The 20,863-nt window shown below is 39.6% G+C and overlaps 1 protein-coding gene across 1 annotated transcript in view; it reads right to left on the reverse strand.

Annotated features, from left to right (window-relative positions):
* Positions 1 to 20,863, reverse strand: part of cubn (cubilin (intrinsic factor-cobalamin receptor)) — a 292,612-nt gene that overhangs the window by 64,525 nt on the left and 207,224 nt on the right. The window contains exons 41-45 of the mRNA XM_043690378.1: positions 20,221 to 20,377; positions 19,059 to 19,208; positions 9,972 to 10,160; positions 8,386 to 8,512; positions 908 to 1,125 (exon numbers count right to left, since the gene is read on the reverse strand). Coding sequence (XP_043546313.1) covers positions 908 to 1,125; positions 8,386 to 8,512; positions 9,972 to 10,160; positions 19,059 to 19,208; positions 20,221 to 20,377 — 841 coding nt within the window. The remainder of the gene's footprint in view (positions 1 to 907; positions 1,126 to 8,385; positions 8,513 to 9,971; positions 10,161 to 19,058; positions 19,209 to 20,220; positions 20,378 to 20,863) is intronic.

Consider the following 20,863-nt stretch of genomic DNA (forward strand, 5'->3'; position numbering starts at 1 on the left):
TTTTAAAGTTTAATGAAGAGACAGATATCAATAACAACATTTAGTAAAACGAAACCACGCTCTATTCAAGAAAAACAGTAAGGATATACTTTAAACAGCCACTTAGCTGCTCCCCAGCTGTGAGCTCCCACACACAGGTTTCTCCAAGGTCAGTTGTGAATTTCGCTGTTTGCTTATTTTTCTTCAAACAAATTCAAATGTCCAGAGATACTTGAAACCAGACAGCAAAGACAGCAGCTATGCAGGTTACTGTTGGGTCAGACAGCATTGTAGATTTATTTCTGCATATGAATCACTGACCATGTGGTCACTGTCTTTGTTTCCCTTCCTCCTTTTCAAAGTACCATCATTTGTTCTTTTTTTCCCAAAGTTCCAAAACAATGCAACAACTTATCAAACAGTAATTACAGCTCCTGAAATTCCAGGAAATCAGCTTTAACATCGAAAATACTTCAAAAAAAGGAACAGCTCTTACAGCCACAATTTTTTCCCATCCTCCATCTTGGATTACCCAGGATATCATACTCATTTCAGATATGAATACTTCATTGTACATGTGAATATTTTATGTGGACTGACACAGACTTTGATTTTTATAGTGATGATGAATGTGTCTCCTACTCTACCCCTTACAATTAAGTTTCTGTCCATAAACCCTCAATATTGGCATCCCTTAAATATGAAGCATCACAAAATTCCACTCTGGGAATTATAATATCCTTCATACATATCATAACTCATTTAAGAGGATTTAGCCTAAAATAGGTAAAATATGTAACCTAAAAAAGTTTTTATTAAACATATCATTAGCATTGTGTAGAATTTGCCCTAAAATTCTGAAGTGAGAAATCAAATGGCAAGATTCAATTTTGCTTAATTTATTTCTCAAATTTCATATGTCACTTACCTAATGTCTCTGTATATGAAGCCTTCCATTCTCCAACAGGACAATAGCTGTTTATTTTAAACACAAGGAATATCGAGTTGTCGGTAGTCCTCAAAACAGGTGGCATTTTTGCACCACAGAACTGGCCTAAAAGTGGTGCAAGAGTGTTCGAACCATCATAGACAGCCACATAGGTCAAGGTGCATGCTGGTGAAGCGTCAATATCAAATTCATTGAATCTAAAGAAGAAAATTCTTACATTATCACAATATTTAAGTATGATCTTACATTACAATAGCAATTTTCACTATATTTAACAATTACCATTTGATAGCTGGTTTGATTAAATATCTAAACTGCCTTACTCATGTTTGTCACAACAAGCCTAAAATTGTTTCATGGGATACTCAAGTACAAATCTATTCATTTGAAATGGCTTCATGCCAAGCATTGGAGGTACTGGAGAAGGTCCACTAGGTTGCTACTGGAAATAGAAGGATTCTTTTATGAGAACTGGTTGAATAGGTTGAGCCTGTGCTCATTGGAGTATAGAAGAATGGGAGGTGACAGGGTAGATATGTAAAAGTTGTTAACTCTTGTGGGAGAGTCCAGGACCAGAGGACATAATCTCAGAATAAAGGGTCACCTATTAAAGACGGAGATTAGGACAAATTGCTTCTCTGAGAGGGTAGTGAATCTGTGGAATTCTTTACCATAGAGATCTGTTGAGGCTGGCTTATTAAATATATTCAAGGTTGAAATAAAATTTTAATCAGTAAGGGAGGAAAAGGCAGGAAAGTGAAATTGAGGAGCATCAGATCAGCCATGATCTCATTGAATGGCAGAGTAGATTCAATGGGCTGAATGGCCTACTTCTGCTCCTAGATCTTAAAGACTTAGGTCTCTGCCAGAATAAAATAAAAACAAGCCTCAGACGTTATTAAATGTTTGCATACTACCATCAGTGTTATGATCTAACATAAAAGCAAAATGTTGAAGATGCTGAAAATCCGATTTAAAAACAGAAAGGCTGTAAAAATCCAATAGGTCTACCTCTCTTCAGGTCTACAGAAGAATCACATTGAAACTTGAAATGTTACTGCTGTATCAGTCTCCACTGATGCTGTCGGACCTGCTGAGTTTCTCCAGCATTTTCTGTTTTTGTTTCTGAACTGACTTGTTCAGTTCTGAGAGTCTAGCGACATAACTTAGAGCTCCAAATTTTGAAACTGTTCTAGCTACCCATCAAAGTGTATTTTTTTAGAAAGCTGTATTAATAAAGAAAGATTTTCTTTTGTTTAATATATCATACCACAGATATGATGGTCAAAGTAAAGTCTTCATATACCTACTGGACCATAGGGCTGATCTCTCATGAGGCAGACCATAAGATCAAAAAGATATAGGAGCAGAATTAGAACATTCAGCCTATTAAGTCTGCTCTGCCATTCGATCATGGCTGATAGGTTTCTCAACCCCATTCTTCTGCTTTATCCATATAACCCTTGATCCCTTTAACAACCAAGAACCTATCTTTGTGGCATGGTGGCTCAGTGGTTAGCACTGCAGTCTCAGTACCAGGATTCCAGGTTCGATTCCAGCCTCATGTGACTGTCTGTGTGGAGTTTGCACGTTCTCCCTGTGTCTGCGTGGGTTTCCTCCCACAATCCAAAAGTGTGCAGTAAAGTGAATTGGCCATGCTAAATTGCCCACAGTGTTAGGTGTATTAGTCAGAGGGAAATGTGTCTGGGTGGGTTACTCTTCGGAGGATCGGTACGGACTGGTTGACCCAAAGGGCGTGTTTCCACAATGTAGGTAATCTAATCTCTATCTTAGAGACACTCAACGACTTGGCCTCCACAGCCTTCTGTGGCAATGAGTTCCACAAATTCACCACAGTCTGACTCGTTTCTAAAAGGTCATCCCTTCACTCTGAGGCTGTGACCTCAGATCCCCGTCTCTCCTACAAGTGGAAACATCCTCCCCCACATCCACTCTATCCAGGCCTCTCAGTATTTTGTAAGTTTCAATCAGATCCCTGTTCATCCTTCTAAATCCCATTGAGTACAGACCCAGAGTCCTCAACCATTCCTCACAATGACAAGTTCTTCATCCCTGGGATCATTCTTGTAAACCTCTCTGGTCCTGTCCCAAGGCCAGCACATCCTTCCAAGATATGGGGCTCAAGACTACTCACAATATTCCAAATGTGGTCTGACCAGAGCCTTATACAATCTCAGTAGTACATCCCTACTGTTCAGATTTGGAGGTGCTGGGAGGTGTTGGACTGGGGGGTACAAAGTTAAAAATTAACACAACACCAAATTATAGTCCAACACGTTTATTTGGAAGCACTAGCTTTCGGAGCGCTGCTCCTTCATCAGGTGGTTGTGGAATATAAGATCGTAAGGCACAGAATTTATAGCATAAGTTTACAATGTGATGTAACTGAAATTATATATTGAAAAAGACCTGGATTGTTTGTCAAGTCTCTCATCTTTTAGAATGAACAAGTTGGTTTCATTTCTTTCATATGTAAATCACAGAACGTTTTTAAAGCTACATTCTCAAGTGTACTTTAACAATTGGTGTCATGCCGGCCAGATAATGCATTGAAGGTATGAGGTGCCCTGTGTGAAACTGTCTATACCACAATGGTCAGACTGATTCTAATTAAAAATCAGATTTACAGAATCTTACATGGATTCATGCAGTTGCAAATACAATTTCACCTCACAAACTTATATGTGTGTGTGTGCATGTGGGTGTGTGTGTTATGAATGTCTGTGAGAAGTGTGTGTATATGTGTGAGTGTGAGTGTAAAGGGGTATAGATTAGATTAGATTACTTACAGTGCGGAAACAGGCCCTTCGGCCCAACAACTCCACACCGACCCGCCAAAGCGCACCCCTCAGACCCATTCCCCTACATTTACCCCTGCACCTAACACTACGGGCAATTTAGCATGGCCAGTTCACCTGACCTGCACATTTTTGGACTGTGGGAGGAAACCGGAGCACCCGGAGGAAACCCACGCAGACACGGGAGAATGTGCAAACTCCACACAGTGAGTCACCTGAGGCGGGAATTGAACCCGGGTCTCTGGCACTGTGAGGCAGCAGTGCTAACCACTGTGCCGCCCAATATAAATCTGTGAGAGAGTGCCTGTGTGCGTGAGAGTGTGGGAGTGTATGTATGAGCATATGAGAGAGAGCTTGTGTATGAGAGAGGGTCTGCGTGAGTGCACAGGTCTGAAGGAGTGTGAGTTTATAGGTGTGTGTGTGTGTGTGTGTGCATGTGTGCGTGTGCGTGTGTGCGTGTGTGCGTGTGTGTGTGTGTGTATATAGTGCATTGGGGTCACCTGTAGTGTAACATGAACCCTCTGCTTGGCCACTTTGCGTTGTTGCCCGTCCTGATGTCCGCCTTGGAGGACGATCACCAGAAGGTCAGAGGTCGAATGTCCCAGACCGCTGAAGTGTTCTCTGACTGGGAGGGAACATTCCTTTCTATTGATTGTTGTGTAGTGTCCATTCATCTGTTGCCATAGCCTCTGCTCGGTCTCACCAATGTACCATGCCTCAACGCATTCTTGCCTGTAGTGTATGAGATAGACAACGCTGGCTGAGGCACATGAGTACCTGCCACGTACATGGTGGGAGGTATCCTCGTGCGTAATGGTGGTATCCCTGTCGACACTCTGACACGTCTTGCAGCGTCTACTGTGATGAGATTGTGTGGTATTATCCTGGAAGCCAGGCAGTTTGCTACAAACAATGATCTGTTTGTGGTTTGGTGGCTGTTTAAAGATGAGAAATGGAGGCATGGGAAAGGTCTTGGCGAGGTGTTCATCTTCAAAGATAATGTATTATAGGTCGTGAAGAACATGGTGTAGTTTTTCAGCTCCTGGGAAGTACTGGACAACGAAGGGTACCCTGTCGGTTGCAGCTCATGTTTGTCTCCTGAGAAGGTCATTACATTTTCTCGCTGTGGCACGTCAGAACTGGCGATCGATGAGTTGAGCATCATACCCTGTTCTTATGAATGCATCCTTGAGTACTTCCAGGTGCCCATCACGCTTCTCTTCATATGAACAGATCCTGTGTATGCATAGGGCTTGTCCACAGAAGATGGTTGTTTTAATATGTTTCAGGTGGAAGCTGGAGAAGTGTAGCAGCATGAGGTTATCTGTGGGTTTGTGGTAGAGTGAGGTGCTGAGATGCCCATCCTTGATGGAGAAGCAGGTGTCCAAGAAAAAGGCAGATACTAGAGAGTAGTCCATTATTTCCAGCCTTCTTGAAATGAATGCTGACATTGAATTTGCTGTTCTAACTGTCAAGTGAACATACAAGTTAACCTTCAGAGAATCCTGAACCACAGCTCCTAAGTCCCTTTGTGCTTCAAATGTTCAAAGCCTTTACTTATTTAGAAAACAATCTAAGCCTCTATTCTTCCTTACAAAATGTGTAACTTCACACTTTCCCACATTGTATTCCATCTGCCATTTCTTTGCCCACTCTCCTAGCCTGTCCAAGTCCTTCTGCAGTCTCTCCACTTCCTCAACACTCCTATCCCTCCATCTATCTTTGTGTCATCTGCAAACTTAGCACCTGCTCCCCATGTTCCTTGATCATTACTTTAAATGTAACTATCTCAATCCATCCTCTCTACTTGCACTATTCTCTCCATCTGCTGCCCTTATTAACCCTACAAAATGATAACTCTTAAAATATCATGGTTCTTTCTTCATGGGAAATGTATTGGAATATGTGTGGACAATTACATAATGCTAGCCAATGCATCACACAAATGCCAGGCAATAACCATCTCCAATAAGAGACAATCTAACCACCACCCCTTGACAGTCAATGGTGTTATCATCACTGAATCTCCAACTATCAACATCCTGGGGGTTACCATTGACCAGAAACTCAACTGGACTTACTACATAAACACAGTAGCTATGGATCAGAGGCAAGAATACTGCAATGAATAACTTACCTCCTGACTCCCAAAATGTGACCACCATCTACAAGGCACAAACCAGGAGTGTGATGGAATACTCCCCACTTGCCTGGAGGAGTGCGTCACCAACAACATTCAAGAAGCTTAACACCATCCAAAATTGGCATCTCATCTATAAGCCTCCAATCCCTCCACCACTGAGACTTACCAGCAGTAGTGTGTGCTATCGACAAGATGCAGTGCGGAAATCCTCAGACAGCAGCTTTCAAACTCATGACCATCTAGAAGGACAAGGGCAGCAGATATGTGGGAACACCACTATCTCCAAGTCACTCACCATCCTAACTTGGAAGTACTTCATTGTTGCAAGGTCAAAATCCTGGAATTTTTTCTTTAATAGCATTGTGGGTTCAAGAAGGCTACTTACCATCAACTTCTCCAAGTCAACTAGAGTTGGAGAAATAAATGCTGTCCAGCCAGTGATGTCCCCAACCCATGAGTGCCCCAACGTTGAATCACTGCATTAAAAACAATTGACGTAACAATACAGCAACTAATAGTGCTATTGAAGATTGTCTAAATACTTTGCATTTACTTTGCATTATGTTCCTGAGCCCCCAGCAGGGTTTCATTTCCTTCATGGGCTCTCACCCATGCAAGCTTGTTGTACTTGTGTGCTGACTTTGTGATCGATGTATGAGCACACCAAGTCCCTCCGCACAGCAACACCTACAATTCTCAAACCTTTTAAAAGCATTCTGCTTTTCCACTGTTATGGCCAAAGTGAATAATCTTGTATGTTCCCAGATTATCCTCCATTCAACAGTTAATTTCTCACTTATTTAATCTTGGTGTATATCTTTTCAGTTTCTTTGTATCCACCTTGCAGTTTACATTCCCAGCTAGCAGTGTATATTCTCTGCAAACACAGATACAATATATCTGTCTCTTTTTCCAAGAAATTAACATACAATCTAAACAGCTGAGGCCCCAGCACTGACCTTTGCCACACTCTAACACTTACAGCTTGCCAAATGAATGCCACATTTATCTCTTATCTTTGCATTCATCCATTAACCAATCTTCTTTCAATGTTAACATATTACGCCAACTCCATGAGTACTTATTTTGTCTATTGACCTTTAGTCTAAGACCTCATATGTGTGGTTCAGTTAATGCTTTGATTAATTTGTTTTAAAATACAGCAGGCACTTTTACACTAATACACACAATACTCTTAACACCTAAATGAATCAATGCATTATTTATTGTCACGTATATCTTGAAGACACAGTAAAAAGTATTCTCTTGCCACAAATCAGCACCATTTTGATTACAATAAGGATAAAAAGAAATTACTTAAATAAGAGTTCATCTTCTGTTCAAATTGGGTCTCAAGCATGACTTCAGGGCTTCTGCAAGGTGTTCTGGTCCTCTAGGAATCCCAATCTGGGAACAGAAGCAATGACACTAATGCCCTAGGAGACCCTGGCTCTGCTGCCAACATAGCCAAGAGTCCATGCTCTTGGCCTCTGGCTGCTAGGAGTCCAGGCTTTCGGCCTACCATCACCATCAGGAGTCCAGGCTCTGGGCCTATGGCCCCCACGGTCGAGGCTCCGGGCACTGTCACTACCACCAGAAGTCCTAGTCTATACTGCTGACACTGCAGCCTTCACCCCACCAATGCTGCAGCCACCGCCAACCAACAATGCTCTACCTCGAAGAGGAAGAAGAAAGGAAGAAGAAAAGAAAAAAGACAAAGAGTACATAGAGAAAACGATCCTGTCAACCTGGAGTGGATGGGTTCCAATGAACCCAAACACTATTTATTGTGCCAGCCCCATCTTGGATAATATTTCACGGTGTAAAAATCAAAGGCTTCAACAATTGAAGAATATTTCCTTGCCTACTCCGTCCAATAATTAACTGAGACAGAAAATCTAAAATCCATGTCAACAGCTTGGTAGTTGATCTCTGTTGCAATAACCTGAAAGAAGACAACAACTTGTCTTATGTCAGGGAAGAGAAATCAGCTAGAACTCTTGTTTCTAAACCAACATAGTATAATGTCTTACTAAAAATGCCCATATCATAATGAGATGAGGAAAAGATTGGGGTTGAATACAATCCTAGTGTATTTGAATACTTGATGGAACTTATTAATGTTTAGTGATTGTCACACATTAGAGAAAGTGAAGACTGCAGATGTTGGAGATCAGAGTCAAAAGTGTGGTGGCTGGAAAAGCACAGCTGATCAATCAGAATCCAAGGAGCAGGAGAATCGATGTTCTGAGCGTAAGCTCTTTATTAGGAATGTGAGCTTATGCGTGAAATGTCAACTCTCCTGCTCCTCAGATCCTGGCTGATCAGCTGTGCTTTTCCAGTATCACACGTTTTTACTCTGGTTGTCACACACAAATGGTGGCCATGCCAGCAAGGTATCAGAGTAGTTACCATGCAACTCCATCCCAAACAAAGGATGAGAATTCTTTTCAACAGAGTACAAAGTACAAAAAGAGGAATATTTCTATACTTACTTCAATTTAACAATCCTGTTCTTTCCAACAGTGATGTTATATGTACAATTTATGATGTGGTTTTCAATGCATGAGTAAGTTGGGCTGCTGATAACGCCACTTGGTCCCTGAAATGAATCTCCACAGGCTTAAGACAAAGAACCACAGATACAATGAGCAAAGTTATGGATGATTACTTAAGTTGAAAAATCAATTAAAATATACCTGCATTAATCTCATTGTCATCAGCGTAACTACACAGGGAGGCCAGACAGAATAGAGTGCTGACCAGGAATGAATGCACACCACTGCTGTTAATACTGAATGTAGTTCTGCACTTATCAATAATATATATAAACTGTACTTTAAAATTTAATAGTTAAATAAAGGTTGTTTATTTTTTATATTAGTAATGCTTCTTGAATCTGAAGAGATTCAGGAAATAATTTGATTCTTTTTATGAAGTATTAGGAGAAGGAAGTGGAAAAGGTATAATTGTTGGTCAGAAACATGGTGGAATTGAACTTGCGCGTGTCTGACACCCAACAGTTGAATCCACTGATTGTGTTATAGAAACATTTGGCACAGCACACAACTCCACAGTGTCCAATCAATAGATATTACTGTAATAAGTATTAAAATAATTTCAGAAAATTCATGTTATTTGCAATTACCTTTTAATCATTGAATGATACACGTGATGTACCAAAATGAGAATAAAAAACTTTAAGCTATATTATTCTATTTGCCATGTAATGTGACATTGTTTATTTTTCCATGAAGATTACCATTGTGCATCAGGGTGGCACAGTGGCTCAGTGGTTAGCACTGCTGCCTCACAGCACCAGTGTCCCAGGTTCGATTTTAGCCTCAGACGACTGTCTGTCTGTGTGGAGTTTGCATATTCTCCCTGTGTCGGTGTGGGTTTCCTCCGGGTACTCTGGATTCCTCCCACAGTCCAAAGATGTGCAGGTCAGGTGAATTGGCCATGCTAAATTGCCCATAGTGTTGGGTGCATTGGTCAGAGTGAGGTGGGTCTGAGTGGGTTGCTTTTTGGAGGGTCGGTGTGGACTGGTTGGGCTGAAGGGCCTGTTTCCACACTGTAGGGAATCTATCTATCTAAATCTTTCTCAAAATACAACATTGCTTCAAAGAATATAGTCTGTTGACCTAATATGGTCTGAAGCTTAACAGCATTGGTGCAGGGCAAGCGCTTTCATTTGGAAGACAGCCAGAAAAATTAGAATCATCCCTTGGTAATACTTGTGCACCTGCTGTTGTCAGAGCAAAAATAGTGATAGCACTGGAATATCAAAAACTCAAACATCAGTTCCTCTATGACCAGCTGTAGTGAATATTACCAACACAATGCAACAACTAAGCATGTCTTCTTGATACCATAACCCAGTTTACAACTTCAACCATTAAAAGGATAATAGTTCATGTCCAAATTTTCTTAGCTGCAATTGTTCCGTAATATGTGCAGATTTAAAGAAAAGATAAAAATAAAACACTTTTTGCAAAGATAATGCAATTCCCAATCATAACAGCAACAGAACAACAGTACGACATAATTACAATAACAAGTTCTAAACTGAATTACTCACAGATTGAATGGTAGTTGATCGCAAATCCAGTTTTTGTGTAAACATGATTTGTTTTGAAAGCCAGTAGCACTGGGCCATAGCTACTGATTGGTGCTGGGGTTAAAAAACCACAAAGGGTAGCTATAGGATTCCCACTTGCTGTAGTTCCACGATATATCTTCAAGCTGTCTTCCTCACAGCTAAAAAATCCTGTAAAGGTTTGTGAAATTAAAATGAAGCATTAACTGAGGGTTATTTTGGATATCTTTCAAACCTTTTGCTTGCAATTTGTATGCAATACATTACCTACTTATGACAAGGTCCATAATTTAAAATACAAGAATATAATTGATCAAAAAGCTTGATACCACACATGATAAAACATGATACATTCATGATCGACAGAATGTCCAACATTTTAAACATCCCCTTCTTCCACAGTCCTTAAAGTATACACTATCCACAACATCTACATTGCAATTTAGCGTGGCTGGTGTGGCAAAACCTCTTCATCTCACAACTTGAAACTAGAAGGATAGGGGCAGCAAGTGCATGGGAATACCAGCTGCCAAGTTCTCCTCCAACTTCTGACTTCATACTACTGTTCTAACATCAACACTGAAGCTGAAACAGCTTATCTGACAGAATTATGTGAATATTTACATCACATAAAGGCAACAGACCAAGACAACATACTACAACTTTCTAAAAGGATAATCAGGTGGCATACTAGTGGTACCTACGTTATGTTAAAAATGAAAATGAATCTATTGAAACAGAGCTTAATAATAACAATCAGATAAGCAAAATACTCATTAGCCATGTTATTTTTGGCTACCTTAAAGACATTTAAACCTGAAAACCTATTACTAATGGAAATATTTTCCTTATTGCTTTATTTCTGATAGGTGGCACTGTGTTTAATGGGAGCTGTCCTTCTAAGATGGTTGAATAGAAAAACACAATTAGGACATCATGTGCAATATTCACAACTACCAATGCACAGTGGCAGCACTGTATACCATCTATAAGATGTACGGTAATAATTGACCAGTGTTCACCAGCATCTTCCAAACTCCCTACTACTACATGGAAGATCAAGAGCACCAGATACATGGGAATACCATCATCTGCAATATACCTTCCAAGGCATATACCATCATGACTTAGGAACATAGGAACAGGAGTAGGTCATTCAGCTTGTCAGGCCTGCTCTACCATTTGTTGAAAAGTGTGGCACTGTAAAAGCACAGCAGGTCAGGCAGGAGAATCGATGGCTTGATGAAGGGATTATGCCCGAAACGTCAATTTTCCTGCTCCTCGATGCTGCCTGACTTGAAGTGCTTTTCCAGCACCACATTTTTCAACTCTGACCTGCAGTCCTCACTTTCTCCCTGCTCTACCTTTTGTTCTGACCACGATTGATCGAGTACCTCAATGCCTTTTAGCCGTATCAACCCCAGAACGTTTTATACCATTGGCAATTGGAAATCTATCAAACTCTACTCTAAATATATCTAAAGACTGAGAGAAAATTTCAAACATTCACCACTCTCTTAGTAAAAGAACTTCGCCTCATCTTGATCCGAAATATGAACGCTTTTATTTTAAACTGTGCCTGCTGGTTCTAGATTCCCAAGTGAGGGGAAACATCTAACTGGCTAATCCTTTCAAGGTCACATGTCATTCTTTGAAATAATATGGGTCCAGTTTGTCCATTCTGGGGAGGTGATGGTATAGTGGTAATATCACTAGATTAGTAATCCAGAAATGTAGGCAAATGTTGTGGGGCCATACGTTTGAATCCTACTATGGCCAACAGTGAAACTTAGACCGTAAGACATAGGAACAGAAGTAAGTCTGCTCTGCCATTCAATGAGATCAAGATTGATTTGATAATCCTCAACTCCACGTTCCTGCCTTAACCCATTACCTTTGATTTCCTTAATGATTAGAAATCTGTCTACCTCAGTCTTGAATATATTGAACAACAGTTTTCTGCAGTAAAGAATTGCACAGATTCATCAACCTCTGGCAGAAAAAAAGCCTCTTCATCTCTTAAGATCCCGCTTCATGTCTTAAACAATTGACTGCTTACTATGAAACTATGCCCTCGGGTCCCAGACTCTTGCACGAGGAAAAACAATCTCTCTGCAGCTCTGTATCAAGCATCCTAAGATGTTTCAATAAGCTCTGCTCACCTTTAAAACTCCAATGAGCATAAGCCCAATGTGCCCAAACTCTTATCATAAGAAAATTTCTCCACACTCGGGATCAGCCGAGTGAACCTTCTCTGGAACACCTGCTGTGTCAGTGTTCCCTTGGATAAGAGGACCAAAACTATTCACAATATTCCAGGTGTGTTCTGATGAGTGCTTTATATAGTTTTGGCAAGACTTCCCATTCCCCTTGAAATAACACCCAACAGTCTAATTGCCTCCTCTATTTCCTGATTCAATTGTGTGCTAGCATTTTGTGATTCATGCATGAGAACCTACATATCCCATTGTGCTGCAGCTTTCTGCAGTCTTTCTCTATTTAAATAATATTCAGCTCATCTCTGCTTTCTGCCAGAGTGTACAACCTTACATTTTACCACATTACATTCCTTCTGCCCTGATTTTGCCCACTCATTTAACCTGTTTGCACTGCTCTGTAGACTCTTTGTGTCATCTTCACCAACTTGCCTTCCCACCTTTTTTCTTTCATTTGCAAATTTGGGCAAGGTACATTCACTTCACTCATCGAAGTCATTAACATATATTGTAAATTATTGAGGTCTATCACTCATCCATGTGGATCTCCATTAGTTACAGGCTCCCATCCTGATAATAGCTCCATTATCTCAACTCTCTGCCTTCTACTATTTAGCTAACCCTCTATCCATGCCAGTATATCATCTCCAACACTATGGTCTCTCAGTCTATTAAATAGCCTTATGTAAGGTATAATATCAAGTGCCTTTCAGACATCCAAATATATTACATCTACTGGTTCCCCTTTATCTATCCTGCTTGTTACCTCCACAAAGAACGGTACAAAATCTGTCAGATGATTTTCCCTTCATGAAGCAATGTTGACTCTGTTTGTTTACATCATGTATTTCTAAATGTTTTGCTATTACATGCTTTATAACAGATTGAACATTTTCCCAGCCGTAGATGTTAAGTTAATTGGCTCTTATTTACCTGTTTTGAGTGTCCCTGCTTTTTTGACATTTTACATTAATGGTTTTTTTAATCCTCTGGGACTCTTTCGGATTTGAAGGACTCTTGGGCATTTATGACCTGTGCATTCATTTCTCTGAAGCTATTTCAATTGAATTCAATATAAATATGAAAATAGAAGCTACCCTAAAGAGCACTGGCAATTGTCATTAAAAACCATCTGGTTCACTAATGTTCTTTAGGGAAGGAACTCTGCCATCTTCATCTGGTCTGTTCTATAAGTAACTGTGGACCCATAGTAAAATGATTAATACTTAACTGCTCTTTAGGCAATTAGGTTGGGCATTAAATGCTGGCCTAGTCAGGAATGCCATAAGCCCATGAACAAATAAAAAAAATCTTCTCTTCATTGGACAGTTGTGCCATCCTAGAAACAAGTCTGCTGAACTTTTGTTGCACTCCCTCTATGGCAATAATATCTTCCCTGAGATAGAGACCAAAACTGCACTTAGTACTGTTAGTGTGGTCTGCACAAGCACTTATGCAATTGAAGCAAGACTTCACTACTCCTGTATCAAATCTTCCTGTGAAAAAGGCTAACATTCCAACAACCTTCCTAATGTTACAGCTGCTTGTCACCGTTCGTGACATATTGACAAGGACACAGAGGTTTTTTTGCACACCTACACTTTCCAACCTCTCACCATTTAGGAAATACTCTGCACACCCGTTCTTCTTACTAAAGTGCACAACCTCACATTTTTTCCACATTATATTACATTTGCCATACTTTTACACAATCACTAAGCCTGTTCACATTTCCCTGCAAAGGTTTTACATATTTCTCAGAGTTCTGCTTAACTTTTTATCATCTGCAAATTTGGATACATTACAATTGATAACAATGTTCACATCATTGGTATAGGTTATGAACAGTTGGGTCCCAAGTACTGATCCTTCCAGCACCCCACTATTTATAGACTTTTAATGCGGGAGTGAACCATTCATTCCTGTTCTATTTTCTCTCTGTTAGCCAATCATCAATCCATGCCAGTACATTACCTGCTGCCCCATGTGTTTTAATTTTGCTAACCAACCTGCTGCAGGGTACTTTATCAAAAGCTTCTGAAAATCTAAATATACTGCTCCATTGATGCCCCCTTTATCAATTTTGCTACCAGCGTCCTCCAAAAAGTCTTACAAGTTTGCCAAATATGGTTTTCCATTTCCAACTCCATGCTAGCAATGTCCGGTTGGGTAATTTTTAACCAAATATCCATTTATCCTTTATTATTGAGTTGAGCATTTGTTTTAATACTGATGTAAGGCTGATGGGATCATCCTTGTTCCTTTCTTAAATAATGGAGTGATATTTTCAAACTTTCATTCTGCAGAATCGATGGATTTTGGAAGATGATTTCCAATGTAAAAACTATCTACATGGTCATCAATTTCAACATCCTAGGATGTAGACTATTAAGTCCCAGGGACTTAATAACTTTCAACTTCATTAATTTCACCAGTATAACCTTTCCTGCTCATACTTATTTCCTTCAACTCTTCATTCTCTCTAGTCACAGAAAAAAGGTCCTTCAGGCTATCAACTATGTGCCAATCAAAAGCATGTGCCTCAATATTCTAATCCCACTTTCCAGCACATGACCTGGTGTGCCTTGGCAACACAACTGCACACCTAATCATTTCCTAAATTTATCAAGGTTTTGGCCTCTTTCAGGCAATGAGTTCCAGATCCTACCACCTTCTGGGTGAAAAATTAACTCTGCTTTTCTCTCTACAGATGTTGCCAGACCTGCTGAGCTTCTCCAGCATTTTGCTCAGAACTGCAGCACGTACAGTATTTTGCTTTTATTTGAGGGTCTATGAGGTCTTTTTTGTCATAATTCTTGGTGCGTTTGGCAAGATAGTTGCTGAAAGATTGGTTGTCCAGGATGGAGCGTCTAGAACTAAAGGTCATAGCTTTACCCAGAAGATTATGAATCTTTGACAGTTACCTCAGAGGGCTCAGAGGGCATGCAATTGGAGATGGTGGGGGTGTTGAGGAAGGCAAATCTGACAGATGCTGCCAGACTGGATGAGTGTCTCCAGTGATTTCTTTTTGTTTCAGATCTCCAGTATCTGCAGTTCTTTATTTTACTTTAGAGTAAATCAGTCCATGTATTTGAAAAGGTGGCTAGGAGTCGGCACTGTGGCTGCAGTGAAAGTGTCAGCACAGGTTCAGAGTGACCATATGGTCTCATCAATGTGTTCTTCTTTTCCTCATAATTATTGGAACATTGCAAAAGCAATTCTGAGGTAATATGACTACTGAGTGGTTAGAGGCTTTGGCCAACAAGTTGCACATCAAACCTTTGAGTTTAATTCACAGCTGGCTTGGCTACAGACGTCTGGAATCCTGCACAATATGCACTTGAAGTCTTTTGTGGTGGGCACAGCAAAGTACCAAGTTTTATTACTATCGAACAAGTCTTTGAAACAATTCAACAACTGTCCTTTCTGTATTGTTCCAATGTGGTATTCAGTTTAGTCCATTTCTCAATTGAATAGCCTACAATGTAGTCTGTTTTGCAGAGTTTCAGATGGGTGCTTTACATTGACTGACTTTTATTTCAAGAACAAAAATAAAACTGCATTGATGATGTGAATCTGGCCATGTCTCAGCTGGCTGTTTATCTTCCTTGTTGTGACAGCAGTATGCATGTAGGGTAAGCTGTCATATGTCTCTTTATGATTTTACAAACTGTTGCGACATCTGTAAGGGAGTTGACAATGGGGTAGATTTTGTTCCATTGTGGACTTGCGCTACCCGGCCATCTGTATCTAAAAGCTGCTCAGTCAGTTGGAGCGCCAAGCCTGGTCAGCGTTTGGCTGACAGCCAGGAACGAGTGTTCGAGATCAGCCTATTAACTCTTGGCCTGAAAAATTTATCTTCAAGATGAATAGGATACAATCTCCATGAGGTCAGGGGAGTAATGGTACAGAACTGATTGTGGCACCCATAGGTGCATGCCAGCACCCCTGAATAGCACAAAAATGTCGTAAGAGTCTCCTGTGACTTCCCAGCTGGTTGCACAATCAACTTCTACTGAGCCGAGCATTTATCACACATGCTCCCCTATCTGCTAACCTTCTACTTTGGTATTTTTCCAAACTGGAATATGTGGTCATACCTAGAACACCCCTCAATTTGCAATTTAGTTGATTTCTCAGGCAGCTTGTCAGCATTGGCAAAGATTGCAGTGACCCCAGCAATAATTGGAATAGGTGGGAAAACATTCCCCTCATTTTCAGGATTTTACTAATACATCTAAGTTAGGTAGATTTTCTTTTGAATTTCTTCTAGTCGAACATGCTCCTGCCATGACACCATGCCTGTTGAGAATGCAGACCAGGATTTTGCAGGGGCAAGCACTTTCTTTCTCCATATTTATTAAAACTAGGGAATAGTAATTGAGGAGAACTGCCACTATACCTGTGATAATCTGATATGCATTTGTGGCAGATGAGGATTTTCCAAAATCGGTCTTTATGCTGAAACGTAAAATTCATTTAAAGAAATAGTTTTTACACAAATTGATGTGATTCTCTAGTTATCGGTATTCTAAAGATACTAATGTACTAATTTCTGCCAGATGCTTAGGAAAAGAGATCTATTCTGCTTCACATGTTTAATTTATTCAGGGCATAAATTTTATTTAAGGCTTACGTGTAAAACTGACCCTTTAAGATTGGCTGCCTACACAACACCCAATGTTCAGTTTTACTGTTGTCAAATAATTTAGGCATTGGTGGTAATAGGCAGCCAATCCAACATCAGTCATTTTGCCTGAGACAAATTTCTATCACATTGTCACATAACATTTTAGCTGGGCTAAAGTTGGTAACTGATGTTAACTTTTTTTTGGAAAGATCCATGTCAGTAAGCCCATTAAATGCACAATACATTTGACTTAGCACTTTCCCTTTTATATTTGAAGGAAAATTAATTTAAGATTTCTTGTTTACTTGCAGGTGTAAAGTGAAGCAATTTGCACCAGCTCATCCCAATAAAGTGTTTTGCCTCCTGAAAGGCACATGACCAAATATACAAAAGACAATCCATTGTGCATTTCCCCAGACGAACTGACAAATGCAGAAGAGATCAGTTTTGTTTTGGAAGGCTATAGGACTGGAAGAGGCTACTAAAATAGGGAAAATATTGGACCAGGGAGAAATTTGAATGAGAGATTGAACATTTTAAATTTGAGATGTTACTGCACCAGGAGCTAATGTAGCTCAATTAAAGAGGTTAAAGGATTTTTCCGTTGTGAAATATTCTATCTAAGCTATCATAGTTACATGACAATTGTAACCTAGTTAATGCTTGGTTAAATTGGTGACTCACATAATCCAGTAGTACATGAGATACTCATATCACACAAATGAAAAACTACTGTACTTTCTCGGATAACAACATATCTGGTCCTATTATGAATCTAAACTAATTAACAATATTTTTTTCTATTTGCAGAAAGGAAACATCTCTCATTTCTATTGCCCTTATACTACAGAAATTTGTGAATACCACCCCGCCCACCCATCTTCTAACATTTAAATCAATAATATCTAAATCCTGTACATTTTATTTGGTTCTATTACAATAGGATAAAAAGGTCCTGGGCAATTGTGAGTTGAAAGTGTTTGAATGGAATATAATTAAATACCAGTGCATCAGAATATTATTTAATAACAAGGAGCTTTATGAATTGTTCATGACCATCTTAATGTGCTAACAATTTTTGAGCACAGTTTTAATTCAATAATGATAAAAATCAAACCACTTTTGTGAAAGAAATGAAATTTAACAGCCACCTCATTGAGCTCAAATCATCTTCACCATAATGTTTTCTTGCTAACTTTTAGCCTAATTATAATATCTTTTACAAGCAGGAACAGTTTCTTCGTATCTACTCTATTCAGCGCTATCATGATTTTGAAAACTTTTATCAAATCTCCCTTCAGCCTTCTTCTGTCCAAGAAAAACAATCTCAATTTCTTCAATCTATCCTCATAGTTGAAGTGTTTCACCCCTAGAATGATTCCGGTAAGCATCTTTTGCATTCACATCTTGCCTATACTGCTGCTGAAACCTAACTGGTGTCCTGTACAGGGTCAGCATGGCCTCCTGCTTTCAAACTTTATGTCACTGTTAATTCAGCTTAGAATACTGCATGCTTTATTAACAACTCTCTCTACCTGTTGTGACACTTTTGATGATTTATGCACATACATCCGGGTAGCTCTAATCTTGCATACCTTTGAGAATAGTATGCTTTATTTTATATAGTCTCTGCACATACTTTGTACAAAAATATATCACCTCACACTTCTCCGCGTTGAACATCAGCTGCCACCTTCACCCTCCACTAGCTTGCCAATGTCTCTTTGAAATTCTACACATCACATTTTTATAATTCTTCCAAGTTTTGTGTTGTCCACAATCTTTGAAATTGATACTTGCCCACCAAGAACTAGATCATTTATATATAGGAAGCGCAAGGATCCCATTACTGATCCCTGTGTCCACTAAAAAACTTGTTCCAAATTTAACATTACCTCTTTGGCATTACTTTCTGTTTCCTATTGCAAAGCCTAACATACAAAAGTTTAAAAAGTGTTAAAATGTCCAGATTTAGATTTTATCTGTTATTACCTAGTTAAAATATTTGAAACAAAAGTTTCCTTTCGTAGTCACCATGAATATTAGTAAACGCTTGAGATATTTGCATGGAACGAATGAGAAATGATGTCATCTATTGAACAGGATAAAGGCAGTAATTCACACAAATTTGTACACAATAGGAAAGCCAGATACATAGGCTGATGACTCTCCCGTCTATTAGCTTTTCTATCTCAGTACAATCACTAAATAACTGAATCGTACCTTCTATATTGAAAGCCTCAAATTGTAAGATTATAAGTCGCTGATTGGATGTATCGATGAGGTACTCGCAGTTCAAGTTCGAGTCATAATTGTGAGGGTAGTTCGGTGATATAATACGGCCGGAAGAAGCAGTGAAATTTGTTCCACATCCTAAAAAGATTCAAAGACTTGCTGTCATAAAATTAATTGTCATATATTGACTTCAGCTCTTATGTTGAGTTAAAATTTGGACATTATGTTGGTTAAAAGAGAAACATTCCCTATTATTTTATTTTCAGCTGTATTTGTGTGCTGGAATCAATCTGTCATTGATATTTCTAGGTGGAACATCATCCTGCAGATGGCTAGTGGTGAGGAGAATGGGGTATTGTTGCCAGATCACTTGGCTGCAACGAGATTGCTCTGCAGAAATCCGATTGAGAAAAAAACTGATGGCTCCCTCTATTTCCAAAACTCTCAACTCCATGTGGAGGTGCATGAACACTACTCACTGTTTTATTCAAACCCCCCCGCCCCCAACAACACAAACTAATTGATGTTAGGTGGTGGTGACAGGAGAATTAGATAGAAAATTGATTCACCAATTATATACAGAGAAAGAAAAAAGAAAAATGGAAATGGGGAAAAGGATTGGAGGCCTTGCTCATATAGAGAACTGACAGGATGGACCAAATGACTTCCTTCTGTGTAGTAAACCATTTTCTGGTTCTAACATGGTAAAAAACTACCTAGAGGATGGCAATCTTTCACCAAGTCACTCTTTATTTATATGTCCACAGGTAACATGTCTGTGGCCAGCCAGCTCGGAGTTAGTCCCTGAAGTCAGGAGACTCTCTGAATCCCCTGCTTATATCTGTCAGCTAAGGCTCCCTGATTGGCCCAGTTAACCAACCCAATAAAGGTTCTCATAGTCAATAAGATCCATCTGGTTCCAATCACTACACATGGGTAGTCCTTTGGGTACTCCTTCTACATGCTGCTAAGTACAAACTATTAGTCAATATACCAGATTTGATAACTAGATCTTGATTTTAATCAAAAAAGAATCAATAATACCCAAAACATGTGGTGTTCTGTAAGTAAGTAAAAATTAATTTCAATGCGAAAATCTATACACAGTATATTTTTCATAAATATTTCTCAATTTTAAGAAAAGACATACGGTTAGTGAAAAATGCTGAGAAACCAGTTCCAACGCTGCCTTTAGACTGAAACTGAACTGTCACAATATTAGCTGGTGCAATGACAGGTCCTGGAGCAATATTTCCACAATGAGTAGCCAACAAGCTTTCGGCAGTTTCAGCAGTTCCTTTCCAGACCTGTAGGACAGAAGGGTCGGTAATTATGTAGATATAAACATTTTAAAAATGTTTTAATAATTTTACTTAGGCAATGCCACGTAAAGACAAAGATCTCTGGTAAACTCGGGTTCTTGGGTTTGATGGAAGTGACACTGTGATTTTCCTCTTACATCTGGTCCATTGCCCAACGTGAGGGGGGCAAATAGGAATGGTCTTTATCATAAAAGATATGCTGGGGTTGGAGTGTTTGAGCTATAGGGGGAGGCTGAATAGGCTGGGGCTATTTTCCCTGGAGCATCGGAGGTTGAGGGGTGATCTTCTAGAGGTTTATAAAATAATTAGGAGCATGGATAAGTTGAACAGCAAAGGTCTTTTTCCCAGGGTAGAGGGATCCAAAACTAAAGGGCATAGGTTAAGGTGAGAAGGGAAAGATTTAAAACAGACCTAATGGGCTACTTTTTCACACAGAGGGTGTGTGTATATTGATTGAGCTGCCAGAGGGGA

Source organism: Chiloscyllium plagiosum, chromosome 5, assembly GCF_004010195.1.
Source record: "Chiloscyllium plagiosum isolate BGI_BamShark_2017 chromosome 5, ASM401019v2, whole genome shotgun sequence".
Lineage (NCBI taxonomy): Eukaryota > Metazoa > Chordata > Chondrichthyes > Orectolobiformes > Hemiscylliidae > Chiloscyllium > Chiloscyllium plagiosum.